Source organism: Corythoichthys intestinalis, chromosome 21, assembly GCF_030265065.1.
Source record: "Corythoichthys intestinalis isolate RoL2023-P3 chromosome 21, ASM3026506v1, whole genome shotgun sequence".
Lineage (NCBI taxonomy): Eukaryota > Metazoa > Chordata > Actinopteri > Syngnathiformes > Syngnathidae > Corythoichthys > Corythoichthys intestinalis.
The window spans coordinates 16177363-16196796 of record NC_080415.1 but is presented as its reverse complement, the minus strand read 5'-3'; the positions used below and the strand labels follow the sequence as shown (position 1 = coordinate 16196796).

The 19434-nt window shown below is 37.7% G+C and overlaps 1 protein-coding gene across 1 annotated transcript in view; it reads left to right on the top strand.

Moving 5' to 3' along the window:
• timp2a (TIMP metallopeptidase inhibitor 2a) overlaps positions 1-19220 on the top strand; it is a 35002-nt gene extending 15782 nt beyond the window's left edge. The window contains exons 2-5 of the mRNA XM_057826171.1: positions 10374-10474; positions 10544-10652; positions 10948-11072; positions 16015-19220. Coding sequence (XP_057682154.1) covers positions 10374-10474; positions 10544-10652; positions 10948-11072; positions 16015-16212 — 533 coding nt within the window. The 3' untranslated portion in view covers positions 16213-19220. The remainder of the gene's footprint in view (positions 1-10373; positions 10475-10543; positions 10653-10947; positions 11073-16014) is intronic.
• The last annotated feature ends 214 nt before the right edge of the window (positions 19221-19434 follow it).

Here is a 19434-nt window from a genome sequence, read left to right as displayed (position 1 = left end):
GACGGTAGGCATGGTGTACTTGGGGATAAAGGCCTCGCCTTTTCTCCTCCAAACATATTGCTGGGCATTGTAGCCAAACAGCTCGGTTTTTGTTTCGTCTGACCACAGAACTTTCCTCCAGAAGGTCTTATCTTTGTCCATGTGATCAGCAGCAAACTTCAGTCGAGCTTTAGGGTGTCGCTTTTGGAGCAAGGGCTTCCTTCTTGCATGGCAGCCTCTCAGTCCATGGAGATGCAAAACACGCTTGACTGTGGACACTGACACCTGTGTTCCAGCAGCTTCTAATTCTTGACAGATCTGCTTTTTGGTGATTCTCGGTTGAATCTTCACCCTCCTGACCAATTTTCTCTCAGCATGAGGTGATAGCTTGCGTTTTCTTCCTGATCGTGGCAGTGACAAAACAGTGCCATGCACTTTATACTTACAAACAATTGTTTGCACTGTTGCTCTTGGGACCTGCAGCTGCTTTGAAATGGCTCCAAGTGACTTTCCTAACTTGTTCAAGTCAATGATTCGCTTTTTCAGATCCATGTATGTATATTTTTGACCCAGCAGATTTTACTTTCAGATTTCAGATTCACTTTTTCTGTTAATCCATAATAAAGTCATAAAAGAACCAAACTTCATGAATGTTTTTTGTGACAAAGAAGTATCTGTTCCAATCACTCTTTCGGAGAAAAATCAGAGTTGTAGAAATAACTGGAAACTCAAGAGAGCCATGACATTATGTTCTTCACAAGTGTATGTAAACTTTTGACCACAACTGTATGTGCGCTTGGCCTCGATAATGACGTATAACGTAGGTCGTCGCCCATCACATTTGTTCCCGGAAATAATTAGCCCCCACACTAGAATGACTGAAAAACAGATATCTTTGGACAGATTTTTTTTTACGGGGAAAAGGGAACCTGACGAGCCAGAAGATGAGCCTCCAACCTCGAAGAAAACAAAATCCATGCTACTTCCTCATGACTAAAGACCCACAAACTGCGAAGGAATGGATTCGTGACCCGTATGTGAATAAACCGAGTGATTCGAGCATGTCTGTCCAGCAGGAATATCAGCTTGTAGAGATCGCAAATGACGGCGACCTTACATTTGAGACAACAACTCTACCGAGGTTCTGGATTAAAGTCTTTTCGGAATATCCTGATATCGCTAGGAGATCACTGAAAACTAGTGATGCACGATAATACATTTTTCAACCGATTTTGATAACCGATAATTTCCTGCCCCTTCCACCCGATAACCGATAATGTCACGCCAATAATTCTATTCAAATATGTATGTAAAATTTAAAGTATACAAAGATCAAATGTTACTGTGCAAAAATGTAATTTAGTGCTATTTTTTTCCACATCAAATGTGAACAAGTAGTAAATTCCAACAACTAAACAATTGCAATGACATTGTGTAATGGTAAGCTTTTGGCAAGAATTACTTAGAGAGTAAACACCCAAGTTGCACAAAAATGCCTTTAAAGGTAAGCCATTCCTAACATATATCATATTACTACACTGCAAAAACACCTCCTTAAAATTAGCAGAATTGGACAAAACTGTTGATTGCGCTCATTTGGAGGCTAAATCAAGTATATAATTATCGGATTGCATTATTGGTTGAATTTCGTTTTATCTGGATTATCTGTGTGATGTCATAATTGCCATTATCGGCCGATAATTATCGGTGACCGATATTATCGTGCATCTCTACTGAAAACTGTGCTACAATTTCCAACATCCTATCTTTGTGAAGCGGGCTTCTCTCACTATCCCATCTCGGGACCATCTCGTCTCAACGAAACATGCTCAGGCCTCCCACTGATTCAGCGGGTGAGTTGTATTTTCCCTGTACTTAACACGACGGGGCTAAAAACAAATGTTATTTTATATTTGCTGTATTTTTCTGCTGCACATTGCCGGTGTTCTGACAAATTTGGCATGTGCGTAATGTCAAATGACTGTGAATACAGCGATTCCAAAGTGCACACTACAAACTTTCTTTAAAGAAAGGAATAGTAACTTACGCTTGCCATGTTAGCTGCACACAACAACTGCACGCAGCTCTCTCACTTTACGACTTCGCTGTGTCGTTAAACATCCATTCACGCCATTTACGTGTTGCACGTGTATGTTTATGATGTAAATAGTTTTTTAGCACCATTGGATAGCATTGAGAGTCCAACTGAAAATAAAAGAGGGCTTTTTTCACCGCCACAAAAGCTTTGGGAGCAAAATTTCATAAGGGTGCAAAATTTGACAGGACACCGGTCCGTGAAAAAAAGACCCAAATCACACCAGTCCGTGGTGCAAAAAAGGTTGGGGACCCCTGGTGTAAAATTATAATGATTGATTTTTTTCCATTCTCTTTTGTGTTTTTTCATTGCAAGCAAAAGAAAGTACTACTCCCAAAGCATTTGTAACAGCGATCATTTTCAGGGAGAAATTGAGCATTATCTGACAAAATTGCAAGGATGCCAATACTGTTGGCCAGCACTGTATCTCATGATTCTCATTCTGCCTTTCCTAAGTTAGCATCTTCTATGATTGTCTGCGGTTTGCGGTATTTACGTTTCTTTCCTCCCCTTGTGGTTAGCATTGTTCTCTGATTTGCTTTGTCTTCAGTTTAGGTCGTCATCTTCTGTGGTTTACTTTATGTTCTACAGTTCATATAGTCAATTGTATCTAAGTTAAGGTACCTTACGAAACGATTTGTAATACATGGCTCCCGATAACGATTATCTCACAATATGGCGATATGACTGTTATGGAGACATGGCTGAGGAAATCATTTTACTATAAACAGAAAAATGAGCTCTTTTCATTCGTCTGCTGTGAATTGAGTTCATCACTAGTAGATGTCCTATTCATTTAAACTGGGAGAATGGCACTTCAAACGGATTGGACATCTATAGCACTCAATGAAAACCAATGAGTTTAATATTGGGGTATTTCAGGTCATTTGCTATCGATTTTCAGTCGCTTCCTTTTGATTTTGGAGGCATTTATGGGTCATTTCCTGCTGATCTTGGGTTGCAGAACAGGAAGTGAATCTCCCCAAATGAATAGGCAGTGTTTCAACTTACAGGAAGAGACCTGAAAATGTCCTAAAATGAACTGAAAGTGACCTGTAAATGCCCCGAAAATCGTTTTCAATTGAACATACATTCACCTCTCCCAGTCTAAATGGATTGGGCGTCTTGGGCTGTCAATGGCAATCATTGAGTTAACAGAGACTATTCTAGTTCAAGATTTTGATAGCAACTTATTGGTTCACAGTTTAGGTTTGTCCAAGCAATAGCACTTAAGTTTCTCCAAGTAAGTCTTCAAACCTGAATTACTGTTTAATTTATAGCACTTGTCCTGAAGACATTTTTGCGAGTCCTGTTATAATCCATATACATATCTTTTTAATAGAGTTGGTGAAATGGCAGTTCGACTGTATTTCCCGTTATAACTTTTTTCCATTGAACAGGATTTTTATTTTTCAAAACATATTAGCAAATTGGAACATAAGAATAATGTTAATTAAAAAAAAAAAAAAAACATAAATATTCCAAATAAAATTTAAATACATACGTTCCTTTAGATGAGCCTTAACCCACAACCACAGCTCAACATTATTACCATCAGATCAAAAATTATTACAGTATTTCGCATAAAAAGCTTGTGTGTATGACTCGTGTCATGTTTACATCATACACTCTCTTTCTCAACACAGACAGTTGCCAGAGAGAAAAACACAAATGTTTTACCACCGCTAGACACACTAAGCCCACTGAAGTTAACTCTCATAGCTGGTGGGAAACGTTCATGACAGTGTTTACTCACCTTTAGCTCATTCACTCCCAGCCATTTTCACCCGAGCAACCTCCTTCAGTCCCGGCTGTTTTACTGGATTTTGACTGATTTTGCAAGGCCCACAGAGAATTCTGTTCTATTGCTATATGAACATGGAACCCACTAAAAGAAAGACTCTCTTCTTTCAGCAGGAAAAAAGTTAGTTCATATCTTTTTCCATTCTTTAGAAATCAGCATTAGAAAATAGCTTAGTTTGAGCAATTTTCCAATTTCTGATGAAAAACGGAGAAATTGAGCTTTTTGTAAAAGCATACATTTCAAACATAACTTTGACTTTAACACAGCTAATTTTTGCTTTGTGACATCCCAAACATCTGAATGTTTTCCTTTTACAAAATAACAAACAACAAGACAAATAGAGCTTTGTGACATCCCAAACATCTGAATGTTTTACTTTTACTAAATAACATAAAAAACAAGACAAATAGAGCTTTCGATGGCAAAGTAACAATTTATTTACGCATAACTATTAGAGGCGTGCGAAATTTCCGATTCTTAGATTATTCGCGATTCGGCCGTGGAAGATTCGAGAACGATTCACAAATATCGAAATTCCGATTATTGAATTATACCAGGTAAAGTGGAAGTAAAACACAGTCAGCGCGGTCTTTGGGACACAATGAGGAACAGACCCAGAGTAAATATCATGTTCAACTCATGCCGCTAGATAAAAAAACAATCATACCTGACTGTGGCTGACAGCCGCTACAAACAACGCCCAGTTGCTAGTTGCTACAAACATACGGCTACAGTAGATATCATATATATGTAGAACTAGATGCAAAATAACAGACGACGTCGGTGTTAGAACATGTATTATTAAATAGAGATGCGAAATGACACTTTCCGGCGTAAGTAAACAGCCGCCATCTTAAAGCAGTAGACCTCTCTAGAAGGTTCTGTTGTAGCGAACCTAATTAACGCCTAAATCGGCAGAATCTTGTCTTGAATCTATCTTTAAATGATGAAATAGTTTTAAAACTTTGACAAAAGTAGACAGAAGGGAAATTGTGGAATAACGGGAGCAATTTTAACAACTGTAAGTTGAGTCACAACATTCAATTAATTGAATGTAGTTTAAAGCTGCTGATACAGAATGAGTTTTTTATTTACTGTTATTTTGTATATTTGTTTACTGTTATATATTAACTTGATAATGAAATAGTAGTTTGGTTTAGCCTGAGAGGATTTTTGAACAATTTTGGAAAAAAAAAAAAAAAAAAGGAGGGGGGTGCATCAATAATCGTTTTATAATCAAATCGGAGCCTCTTAATCGTAATCGAATTGTTAGGTGCCCAAAGATTCCCAGCTCTAATAACTATACTACTGAACTGAGAGATGACGCTGTTGTGGCGGCGACAGCCAGGGTAAACTTTTCCTTCATCGCCGCCTCTCATCAAGATGGATTTTTTTTTTGTCTTTCTTTTGTGGAGACCACTGCCTCGTGGCGGAGTTCGCCTGGGGAACTTGTGTTCCTGGGGGAAACTGGTTTGGCCGTGGGCGTTTCCGCCTGAGTCGCGGGACACTGGAGGGTGCGGGGGCCGCGAGCGGCCGAGCACGGCGGCGCAGGCTCTTCTCCGCTGCATTTATGGTCCCGGTCGTTCTGCTTGGTCGTCCAGCGCCTTGCATCCCGGGCGTCCTCCCGGTTGTTCTGCTCGGTCGTCCGCCGCCTGGCACCCTGGACGTCTATTCAGTTGTCTTCCGCTGGCTCCCCGGCCGTGCGGCACGGCCGTTCGTTTCATTGAATCGGGTTGCGGGTCTTACCAAATGCACTACTGCCCTCCAGTGGCCAGTTTTATTGCTTTAAAATGGATTTTCAGCATTGTGCTTTGGAGCTAAATTGCATTAGAACCTAGAGTTGTCTCTTGTGGAAAAAAAACGTAAAAGACGTATAAATATGTCTTTGGGACACTGAAACAATTAAAAATGGAACATATTTATACGTTTTTGGGAGCAAATGAGTTAATTTTGCATAAATGGGAAATCATATTGGAAGTATTGCCTCCTCGGCAGCCACCCCCCGCAAGCATATTTCACATGTTGGTGGGCCTTCCTCTAAGCCGCGGCGGTCTGTAACTTTCCTGTAGCCGAAGTATTCCCATATCAGCGATTTCGTTTTCTTCAATGGGGGGAAAATAGTTCAGGAGTTTTATCTCCTCCAGCCATCCTGTAGCCCAGCTGACTCGCTGACACTGAGCAACCACCGGTGGGGGGTTGAGCCTTACAGTTGCAAGTGAGGGATTTCTGCATGCATTTTTAGAACATGAAAAATATCTTAGCGATGGTATGACGAAAAGTTTTTGGGGTTTTAAAACTTTCTAGATACCGTTCATATCAAATCGGCCTCATCCCAAAGACACCCAACCCTGCTTTTTAATTACTTTGTAGTTGGAACTACTGAGTGAGTTTTGAGGGTGCTGTAGCTTAAAGTGGAGCGCAAGCCAACGGCGTTCATTAAACGGCATGCTGCTTATACTATAGCCAACAAAGCGAGTTTAACAGCAACTTCCTGTCAGCTTGCTCCCCCGCTGCCGATCCTCCGCTCGTTAGTTTGCAACGCGGAATGAGGTCAGGAAGCGAGAGCGGGTGGAGGGGGGGGCGGAGAGGAATGCGGGCCAGAGCGCCAGCCAGGTACAACCACACTTGTGTGCGTGTGCTGAATATTTGCAGAGTGGGACTAAAAATGCTGAGGTTTGCACACTGTGCATAAAGTTGAGCATTATTCATTCCTGTAAGAAATGATACAATGTTCATTGAAGCGGTTTACTTCGGTTCAGAACATTGGGTAGAGAAGTTGCAAAAATGGCATTAATGGACATATTAGTTCTCGAATGAATGAACACCTGATTGACTGTGCCAAGTAGTGACAGAATTAAACTGGTGAGTATGTCTAGTGAGTGTGCATGTGTTTTATCCACTTATGATTGTTTTTCCTTGACTCTCTTGCTCACATTTTCCATTGAGAATTAATGTCGTCAGCATAAGTGAAGCTGGACGTCGTCAAACACGCACACTGTGCGCATATCAGCTTTCAGGTTCTTTAAATAGAGTCGAATAAAAAGCCTTTTCTAGTTCAGATTGTGAAGTCTGGAAGCGGAAGGCATCAGTCAAAAATAAGGGTGGGTACCTCATGATACGATACGATTTGCGATGCAAGGCTCACAATAAAAATGATCTCACTATATGGCAATAAAACAATTATCGAAATATTGGTCAGGAAATCATTTTATGATGTTCTACAAGACTAATAAACAGAAAAACGACATCCTGTATTTTCATCCTTCTGCTGTGAAGTTATCACTAGTAGACATCCAGTCCGTTTGAACACTTGACACGGATTGGACATCTATAGCCGTCAGTGGCAGCCAATGCCAGGCAAAGAGTTCCTTTTCGGTCACTTCCTTTTCCTTTTGGGGCATTCACTGGTCACTTCATGTTGATTGTGGGTAACTGAAAAGGAAGTGACTCAAGAATGTCCCCAAATGAATAGGAAATGACTCAATACCAACTTGAAGTAACCTGTAAATGCCCACAAAATTGGCTGTGAATGCTTGTTTCAGTGCCATTGACGGCACTAATGTTCCAATCCAGTCAAAATAAATTTGAAAAAAACTGCCGTCAATGGCAGCCAGTGAGCTAACGTAGACACTATTCCAATGGAAGATTCTGGTAGGTTTTTTTTGTTTTTAAAGTGTGACACTTTTGTAAAACTGTATATTGATTCTAGGTGGGAGCATATCGATAACCTTTTGAGCAACAGAGTATCGCGATATATCACCTTATATTGTCACCAAGGCAGCAACAACTAATTGATTAAATCAGTCTTGTTTTTGGCATCCCTTTTAATTTTCTTCTTAGTCTTTTGGATGATAACACTTATTAGTTTTAGTTATGTTTTAGTCATCTCAAAATGTGTCTTCGTCTAGTTTTTGTTGACGAAAACTCAAAACTAATTTCGTCTACATTTAGTTGACATTTACTAAAAATGTTTTCGTCTCAAAAATTTTAAAAATTTTACTCAAAAAAGGAAGGTTTCCAACTATTTCGAATGAACATTGACAGACTAGCACATATTGTAGCATCTACAAGGACAACGCCAATTTGGTGATAATACACACTCAGCAGGAAAACCGTACATTATTCTCAATTGATTATAGCTACCTGGACGCCATGTACCGTACTGTATGTAGAAAAAGTTGTTTGAGAGTTTAGGTGGATGCGTGTCATTAGCAATAACCTAATGCTAACACGAACGCTATGCTAACACTATGAGTTACATTTATTGTGTAATGATCCCTCAGCACAGACCTTTAAAGGCTAAAAAAAATGTCTCTGGCCAAGAAAAAGAAAACGAACTCTACCGTGTGTGCAAGCTTGGAGTCTGTGGGGGGGTTGGGTTCAGCACGTCACATGAGTGACACATCGAGACATGCTATGATGCTGGCTAACTACACATAAAATGTCACACAATGGGAACATGTGACGAAAACTATGGCGCATTTTCGTCTCATTGTCGTCTTGTCAGACGAAAACTGGCATTAGTCACGTTGCGTTTTAGTCTCCCAAGACACGTTTTTAACCCACTGTCGTCTTGTCATCATCATGAAAAATTGTTCGTCGACGAAATATTTTCGTTATAGTAATCGTTGACGAAAACGACACTGAAATCAATTAATAAATTAGTTGCTAACTAATTTGATAATTGTTCTTTGCTGGCAGCAATGAGCAGTCCCATTTGGGTCTTTGAGTGAAGTGTGAGGCTGTGCGCATGCGCACGCCAGTGATTGTGGCAGGAGAGAGAGAGTTCACTGCTGCAACTGCTGCTGTTGTTGGGTTGCTGAATCTATAATATTACGAAGTGTCAAGAGTAGGGGTGGGAACCTCTTGGTCCCTCACAATACAATTTGCGATACAAAACTCACGATAATGTTGAGCTCACTATATGGCAATACAACTATTATCAATACATTGGTCAGGAAATCATAATACAAAACAGGTTGTTTTTCTGTTTATTAGTTATCTTAATTCTTCTGCTGTAAGCTGCTGTTATCACTAATAGACATCCAATCAATGAACTGGGAGGGTAGCAGTGAATTAACCCCTCCCACTTCAAACAGGCCTCTCCCACTTCTATGGCCGTTAGTGGGAGCCAATGCCAGGAAACAAGGTCAATTTGGGCCATTTCAGGTCATTACATGTTGATTTGCAGTCACTTCCTGTTGATTTGGGGGCATTTTAGGGTCATTTCCTGTTGATTTTGAAGCATTTTACGTGTCAGTTCCTGTTGATTTTGGGTTACAGAAAAGGAATGACTTGCGAATGAATAGGCAGTGACTCAAACTCAACAGGAAGTAACCTGCAAATGCCCCAAAAATCGGAAAAAGGCAGTGTGAATGTGCTGGTTTCAAACGAACAAATGTTCATTCGCCCTACCCGGTCTTAATGGATTGGGTATCGAGCCCCGTCAATGGCACCCATAGAATTTAACAGAGGCACTATTATGGTGGAAGATTTTGGTAGCAACTTGTTGGTTCCTTATATATATATTTTTTTTTAAACAGACACCTTTATAAAACGATATCTCGATCCTTGGCATGAGTATATGGATAACCTTTTGGAATGCAACGTATCACAATATATCACCATTTCGATATTTTGTCACACCGCAGTCGAGAGTTAGATTGTCTTTTGTGTTGTTAGCCAGTCTGGCTCTGTCAGAAGTGAGTAAATTAAGCCAATTGTATTGTTTGTATTATTTGTTGATGAGACGTTACTACTTAGCACTGAGCGTTAAGCTAGTTAGCGATTATGCTAATCATTATCTTAAGTGTCCATTTGTATTGTGTTTTGGAGAAGGATATAAGCACTTGGGTTAATGTTAGATACTAACGTTGTCTTTTTAAAGAAACCACACACGTAAACCCATTCATATAACAGTCTCAACTCAAACTGTAAGTTGTCATACAAGAGAGTGTGCTTTGAAATTAGATTTGTGTTTTATTTATGAACAAATGTTTGATAATGAAAATCGATTCATTACAGTCTGCCTCCTCCTTATTCAATGTTGTTGTTTAATTTGTTTAAAGAAAATAAAAGACTGAATGACACAATTTATATCAGTGATTTGCGCACAAGAAAAAAAATCAATCATCATTTTTTATTAATTTGAATGAAGAGGACATTTGTCTGATTTGTGTACTGAGAAATTCTTCGAAAAGTTTAATGTACTTAAAACAGTACAGTTGTAAATCACAGTACAGTTAAGTCAGGAAGCTGTAATAAAATATCATTTATGAAGGAAATAGTCATCCATATTGTCTTCATTGTTACTTGCAACATGCCTAAACAACTTCAAGTTGAATTGTGAAGGTAATTATTCGCATGACATTGTCTAGTCAAAAATATTAAAGGAAGATTTGCTCATTTTGCTCACTTTTGCTGGTAAATTTGACACTTTTGTTGAGCAATTTTTTTAGAAACTCGAATTCAATATAGATATATTTTCTTGAACAGTGATCCGAGCAAAGGTGGTGGGTGAACGTGAGGTGGATTCTGGCAACGACATCTACGGGAACCCCATCAAAAGGATCCAATATGATGTCAAGCAGATTAAGGTAACCGCAAACAATCGTTGGCAATGGCAGGCAATGAGTTCAACTTAGTGTTTTTTTGCACTTCTGTAGATGTTCAAGGGACCCAGTCAGGACATCGACACCATCTTCACCGCACCCGTGTCGGCAGTTTGCGGTGTCACCCTGGACACTAGCGGCAAGAAGGAGTACCTGATCTCCGGTAATGACCTCATCAACATGTCACTGTTTATCTGTTAAGCCATAATGGATGAAAAATAAACATCAAACTCATTCACTCTCATTGACAATAATAGACATCCAATTCATTTGAGCTGGGAGTAGCTTGTAGTCCTCATATATTCATATGGTTCATTGATATTTGATGCTGCTTGACTCATCATCCCTGCAGCTGGAAGACTGACATGCTCTGCAGACTAGAATACTGCAAACTCAGCAGATGTTTCAAAATTCCCCAAAAAACAGTTGGTTAATCATCATTTATGTCTATTTTGCAGGCAAGGCTGACGCCGGCGGGCAAATGCACGTGACGCTGTGCGATTATATCATGCCGTGGGACTTCTTGACCAACACCCAGAAGAAGAGTCTCAGCCAGCGTTACCAGATGGGCTGTGAGTGCAAGGTAAGTGCTGGGTGAAGAAATTGTCATTGAAATGACTGGTAACGTACGTATTCCCTGCATGGGGCGTAATCCTCGCATCTCTAGAACCTTCATTCAACATAAGAAAAAAAATTTGATGAGATAATAACACTGCAGCACAAAGAGAGATTTAGATCAATTTGTAAAAGGAACGGGACCACCCAATTATAAAGATTTTAAAAATTTGGACAGAAGCGTTACTTTTTTTGCTTCTTGGGGGAAAAAAAAATAAAACACAAGAAATTTAAAGTGCATATCTCAAATAATTACAATTACCGTATTTTTCGGACTATAAGTGGCACCTGAGTGTAAGTCGCACCGGCCATAAAATGCCCAACGAAGAGGAAAAAAACACATATAAGTCGCACCGGAGTGTGAGTATAAGCATTTTTCGGGGAAATTTACTTGATAAAATCCAACACATGGAACAGATTTGTCATCTTGAAAGGCAATTAAAAGTAAAAATACAATAGAGAACAACATGCTGAATAAGTCTACAGTATGATAATGTTACATGATGCATGAACAACGAATTGCGAACGTGGCCGGTATGTTCACGTAACATAGCTATTAAGAGTTATTCAGTTAACTATAGCATAAAGAACATGCTAACAAGTTTACCAAACCATCAGTGTCAACCCAAAACACCAAAATAACATGTGAAATGATATAATAATGTGTTAATAATTTCACACATAAGTCGCCTCAGAGTACAAGTCGCACCCAGTCAAACAATGAAAAACAAAAAAAAACTGCGACTTATAGTCCGGAAAATACGGTAATAATTACAGTAAAATTACAATTAATCATTATAGGAATAAAAGGGAATATTCAAATGAATCATTATAGGGAAAAAAAGGGAATATTCAAATTCATTCTGAAAACAATTCGTACACTGCCAATGGGTTTTCCCATTGGCAGTGTATCAAATACTTTTTCTCCCCACTAATTTTAATTAAAATATGAACAAAATATAACTGACACAAAAAAATGTATGTAATAAATTATGTAAATGTGTTACATAAATTGGGGCTGCAGCTACCCATTATTTAAGTAATCGATTAATCTATCAATTAGTGAGTTTGAATTAACGAGTAATCAGATAAGGAACATTTAATTCGTAGTAGAATAAATTTTACAAGAGAGACCTCTAAACTAAATTACGACTGAATAAACATTATTTATGTATTAGCTATTTATTATTATTATAATTATTATTATTTAGTAGCTCAAACAAAAATTTATAACTTTATGTTGGTCTTAACAGGGAGCAGCTGGATTCAGCCATGTTAGATGAGTTCATCATATTCACTGTTGCCATGACACTTTCAAAACCATTAAACGAATCCTCGAAGCAGCAAAATTGGATTCAAAGCTTTTTTTTTTTCTAATCGAATTACTCTAGTAAGTTGATTAATTGTTGCAGCACTAATGTAAATAAAAGTATAGTCCTTTAAAATCATACAAACTTATTTACCAATATATGAATCAATAAACAACCACATCCACGTTAGTCAATCAAGTAAAAGTTAAATGGAAATATTATATAATATACACTAGTGCTGCAAGGATTAGCTTGAGCAATTCGATTAGGGAAAAAAAAGCTTCGAATCAAATTTTGCTGCTTCTAGGATTTGTTTAGTTAGAGTGGGGTTGTAATGGTTTAAAGTGTTTGCATTTAGTTTTAATGATTTGGGTGGATACACTGCCCTCTAGTGGCAACAGTGAATAAGACATCACTCATCTAACATAGCTGGAACCAGCTGCTCCCTGTTAAGACCAACATAAGGTATGTTTTTGTATGTGCTAATATGATTAGGTATTCGTAATTTAGTTTAGAGGTATATTTAGCAGGTTTTTTATGGGAATATGTGTTTGGACGATTTTTTTTAAGAGCGTTGTAAAAAAAAAAAATTTTTTTTTTAAACAGTTCGCATTTAAGCTAGCGGACTTTTGCTTTGCAATTAGCCAATTCTTGTTTTGTTGTACTTTGATCCCCATTTATTTGTATTTTTTTCAAGATCAGGTATTTTAATTTATTGTTAAATGCATTTGTTGCTCTTGTGAAATGAATATGCAATTCTGCATAGTTTGAAAAAACACTAAGAAGCTTTACTTTGTATTCGCATTTAATGCTCTTTTGAAAGTAAGCTTGGCAAGCCTTTGTTTTACATCTCTTAAAATTGATTCTGCAACGCATCAAATGTTCCTCATCTGATTACTCGAACTAATAGATGGATAAATCGATGGCTTAAATAACCGATAGCTGCAGCCCTATAATACACCTAAAAAGAATAATTACTACATATCTACATATATATATATATATATATACATATATATATATATATATATATATATATATATATATATATATATATATATATATATTAGAGCTGAAACGAATACTCGAGTAACTCGAGTTTAAAAACTGATCCGAGTAATTTTATTCACCTCGAGTAATCGTTTATTTTGACAGCTCTAAGCATCACGTTTTGCTCGGACTACTTTTAATGCGGGACAACGCGCTGATGTCACGTGCGTAGAGGAAGAAGCAAAAAAAAAAAAACTTACTGCAGCCGACAACCGCTACAAACGACGCCGACGTTGCTAAATACTAGCCCGCTCATGCTACGTTAGTTGCAGGTGGCGTCCAGTGAGTCTCATAGAGATCACATGTATGTTGAACTAGATGCGCAATGACAGACTAGGCCGCGTCTGGGCAGCGTTAGCAAACAGCCGCCATCTTAAAGCAGTAGAGCGCTAAGCGCTAATAAAGAGCGCTAAACGCTAATATACTGTATAAGATTAACGTTACTGTCACTACTAGCTCACCTTACGTTAGCACTGCGGAGGGCTAGGTTTCAATTAATTAAGAGCGCTTTCGATGCGTGGCTAACGTGTCTTACATACAGGCTATAACATAACATAGCGTTGTGGAGTGATGAGCATGTCAAATAAAAACTCAACAATGCTAACTATCAATTTTAGCTCAGTAATCATTGCTGGATAAAACACCAAGTAGCACTAGTCCCTGATGTGCTCCAATACAGCCTGTATCATACATTTATTCTGAACAGTGCAAAAACTTAAATCCTATCAGGACTTACAGTTTAGACTAACTTAAAACTTAACTAGAACTTAAAAATGGCTTGACACAAATAGAAATTTAATTGGAAAACGTAGGAAAAAATCCTAACTTTTAAGTGATGTGTGTTATCAAGCGTAAAGGCATTTTTAGGTGTGTTTATATATATATATATATATATATATATATAAAAATAAGATCTAAAGGTTTTTTGAGTGAAAGCAGTGAATTAGTCATTTTTTAAAATTCTAGTTACATCTGAGATGCAATTGTTGGCTGTTTTCAACAATATACATCAAAAATAAAGACATTGATTGACTGAAAATGATAAAATGTCTTGTTTTCTCATGTATATCTATAATTGCTCTTCACCTAAAAATATATTTGTTTTATCCGATTACTCGATTAATCGATAGAATTTTCAGTCGATTACTCGATTACTAAAATATTCGATAGCTGCAGCCCTAATATATATATATATATATATATATATATATATATAATGTATATAATGCAATTAAAATACATTTTTGATGATGATCGGCATATGTTGTGAATACAGTTGTAATAGATACTCTGTAACGCTTCATAATAACTATCCGTTATAACAAGTAAATACTTCGTTACTAAACCATTAATAAATGATTTATTGTTGACTTGTTAAGTGTTTCTTAACAGTTTGCTGTGATGTATGGACATAAAATGCCCCTCATAAATTCATTTTATCCCGTGTTTAGCACAAAAGGCATCACAAACTCTTGTATTTTGTTGTTCTGCCATGTGATGGCTTAGTATGTGATTTTTTTTATGCATTAAACAAAATAGTCAACATTTCAGCTTCTGTGTTTCTTAGGTAAGTACAGCACACAGAAAGGCCTAAAAATATCACTTCACATTTCTGTACCTTGACCATGTTCAAACTAATTGCTGTTCTTTAAATTTTAGTTGCTGGTTAGCAAACTTTTAACAACTGATCTGTAAAGTGTTAGTCATAGACTTCATAACTTTGAGTTTTGAAGTCAATGTGTGAGTTATATAAAAAAATAATATATTTTGATGTCATGAAACGAGATTTGAACATCCCGATCTCCTGTACCAAAGTCAGCGACAATTTTAAATATATTAAGTATAGTTATAAGCTTACGTATGTTAATGGGACATTATTCTCAAGTAGCACTTATTCCTCATTCACTAACAATCAAGAAATGAGGAGTAGTTGAAACTTTAGAATAACGTCCCAATAACATGAATAAATCATCAACTGATACTTAATACTTAATAAGTCATTAGTAAGCTACCCAAAGTTGTTTATGGTATTACTAATTTATAAGGTGTAGGTAAATAAGTCATTTTTTACTCATTAACCATGAGTTTGTTTATATTAACTATCTATAAGGCTTCATTATAAATGCTTAACAAATTTTTAACAAGCACTTAACAAATCAACAAAAAAATAATTTATTAATAGTTTACTAATGATCTATTAACTAGTTATAACAGATAGTTATTATAAACTGTTGCCAGATACTCATTAGTTAAAAGAGAAAATACACAGTGAAAGCACAAAAACATGATTATTGAATAGAAACATATGTACTGTACTATAAATAATACTACACTTTATAATTCAGGCCAACGCAGTTGCTTTTAGCAGCTTTATGTACAAGAATTAAACGGCAAGAAATGTTTAATGATCTTTGACCACGACCAGCACATGCGTCAGGTGATCTAACAAGGAGAGGCTGTAGAATTTTACGAATTGGCACTTCGAGCCAAAAATGGCCAAGTTCTTGCATTTTGAGGCTTCCAATGAATCTATTTGCGGGTGGTCTGCAGATCGTACGCTGCCCTTCGTTGCCCTGCGAGATCTCTGCCCCCGAGGAGTGCCTGTGGACGGATCTGATGATCGAGAAGCAGGTAAACGGTCGCCAGGCCAACCACTACGCCTGCGTCAAGCGCGCCGATGGCTCCTGCTCCTGGTACCGCGGCGTGGCCCCGCCCAAGAAGGAGTTCCTGGACGCCGAGGACCCCTAGGGGAGAACCCTTCTCTCTGGCCTGAAGATATCCATTCACCAACCCCATGAAAAAAACAGGCCATTTTGATTTAAAGGGAAATAAGAAATCTGTAGCCTCTCTCGTGTCCATTTTAAACCAAATGAGAATTCTTTGTTGTTGTGGCGGTGGAGGCATGAGACTGATCGAGTCGTGATGTAATTTCCTCCTGAGGCTGGCGTCAGGAGGACGCAACTTGTTGTTTTAATGTTTGTATGTATGTAACGACGGAGCACTTCCTCTAAAGCTCTTTTCTTAGTCTGGACCAATCAATCCCTGAGCTACGCACATTTAGTCCCTTCAATGACCTTATTGTCCATTTTTCCAAAGCCAAATTTCCAAGTTGCCTTTTTTTTTCCTTTTTTGGAAGCATGCCCACATCAGGTCCTTCACCTAGCAAAACAACACCATTCAGCATTCCCATTTGGTGACAAATAGCTCACTGGACTGTTTGTGTGTGAATGTATACGAGCAGAAAAATACACATTTCCTTGCTCCCATTTTTCATGAAGCACAATGAACCGTTTTCGAACGAGAAGCTTCGTTTGCACAGATGTGTTCTGACTGAATTCCTGTTAAATGGGAGCAATAACTGTTAGATTCATTTGCAGCTGTACAGCACCTATGCATATGCCTTTTTGTCCTTACTTGACCATTAGTATTATTTTTTATGAATTATTTACTGCATTAGCTTACTAGATTTGCACTTTTTATTCCCCGAGGAAATGTTCCCGTACAGAAAGGCCTGAACACTGATGATGTTACAAATATTAGTACCAGTAGTATTCTTATCTTTTCGGCACGCCTCACCAGAGAAGTCTTATTGAAAGGAATAGGACGACCAAGGGATTTGTTTTTATTATTTCTACTGCTTTTTTTAGTGTGTTATTATTGATTATACGTTCATTTTCACCGTTCGCCATTTTCCATGTCTTTTACTCGCCAAAGCTTTCGCCACGCCTTTTAGAACGCATGTTTACAGCGCTGCTTTATATGCAAAGAAAACAAAAAAAAAACAATAACACAATTGCGTAGAGGCACTTTCCACTTTAAAGGGTACTGTATCCTGAAGTAAAAACCAACAAACCTATTAAATTTCACTCTTTAATTGCGTAAAATTAATAATACAAATTTGGGCTAGAGCTATCTATTACAGTGATCCCTTGTTTTTCGCGGTTAATGTGGACCAGAACCTGCCGTGATAAGTGAAAAACCGCAAAGTGGCGCACCCCCCACACCTGAAATTAAAAAAAAAAAAATTGGGGGCGTGTGTTCAATGTATTTATTCAGATTTAGCATTGGAAAGAGATACATAGAAAACATGTTTTTCCACTTTTTCCCACCAAAGTATAATTTTAATAAATGGTTTTAAGCACTAGAAATGTAACTAGCCCTGCAAGCAGGACTGAACGGGCCCTCGCAGTTTGGCACAATGTCAAGCAAACTGTTCTAATTGGGCCAATTTGACAAAGTGTGCCAAATTCTGTGGCTCCGTAAACTACATAAACTCTGAAAGCTGCTTAGGCTGCCCCCCACCCCAATCATGTAATCTGTGCAGCCACGACTTTATTCAAAAACAAAATGAATCATGTACTTTGTCCAACAAGAACCCTAACCCTAAACAGAAAAAAAACGCCCGACTTTGGTACCCAGCCCAGGTCGGGCCCGTGAATCAAAACTCAACATTTTGATAACGTAACATATGTCTCATGAACAGTCTCACCAATTTTGAGGAGGATCCAACTAACTGCCTAGGCGCAATGGTCTCAAACGCGCTATTTATCGTCTAAAATTGCATGTTTTTTTAACATTAAATCCAAAATACCCGATTTCCTGTTGGGTTTGGAATATGGGTGCAAGAGATTTTTTTGGAGCAGTTTTGCACAACGTATCGACTCCCCAAATTTGATCGCTCTATGTCGAAAAAAATTAAAAGGAGAGGCCTTTTTTTAAAATTCAAGGGGGCCCCACTGAGCCATTTTGTTACATTTTTTCACACCGTTGCCAAATTATCGAAATTTATAATCTATGTGCAAATTTTGGTGAGTTTTCGAGCATGTTCAGTCCTTCAAATTGGCCATTTTCATTTGCCATGATAAAAATAAAACATTTGCATTCCAATAGGGCTCACGTGCCAGTTGTATAATAATTAATAATAATATACGTTTTAAACATGTTACTTTCCCACCGAATTATTTTTAAACAAAAAAAGTACTGTACTTGCTTTTATTAAATGCTTCATTGAGTGAGTCCACTCAAACTTCTCACTTACACACATTGAGTTGCCACAGCGACTGTTTAACAAGTTAAACGATGATTGGCGCATGCAGCATTTCGAAGTTAACGGGTCTGGCGAGATCAGACCCAAACATCTGTCAACATCGTTAACTTTAATAAGCCACTCCAGTACATGGGCTGACGAACAAAGAGCAGGGAGAAAGAGGGAGGGAGCGTGAGTGAGACTACGTGATCGGCTCTGGACCACCCATCTTTTTTTTTTTTTTTTAAATTGAAAAAACAGTTCGAGATGGACGAAGAGCGTGAAGTTTGAAGCGCGAAGTAGTGAGGGATCACTGTATTTAGGTAATCTATGAGGAATCCATCATGAACATTTAATGTGTTGCAGAATAAATTTTAGGATATGTAAAACAAATAAGTGTTTACGCCTGCAATAATAATAATTTTGGCTTGCCAAAATTACACTTTCAAAAGAGCATTAAATGCGAATACAGTTTCACGAGGAATATTTGTATTTAAAAATGAAATACCTGAGTTAAGCCTCAAATGATTTAAAAAAAAAAAAAAAAAAAAAAAAAAAAAAAGATCAATAAGGGTCTAAGTACAATAAAAAACTGGCTAACTTGCATAACAAAAGTCTGCTAGCTTAAATGCTATAAAATGCTAACTTTTTTTTTTTTTTAACAATGCTCTCAACTAATCGTCCCAACATACTCCCACTAAAAAACTGCTAAATATACTTCTAAACGAAATAACGATTGCATAAACAAACATATTAGCTCAAACAAAAACATGCCTTATGTTGGCCTTAACAGCAAGCAGCTGGATTCAGCCATGTTAGACGACTTATGGCATACCTGTTAAGTTGTAGAAATTGCAAATAGGGAGATTTCTGTTTGCCAACCCCGATGACGCGCGCGCGCGACAATCGCTAAGACAAAATACAACCATTTTTTTTCAAGTTCA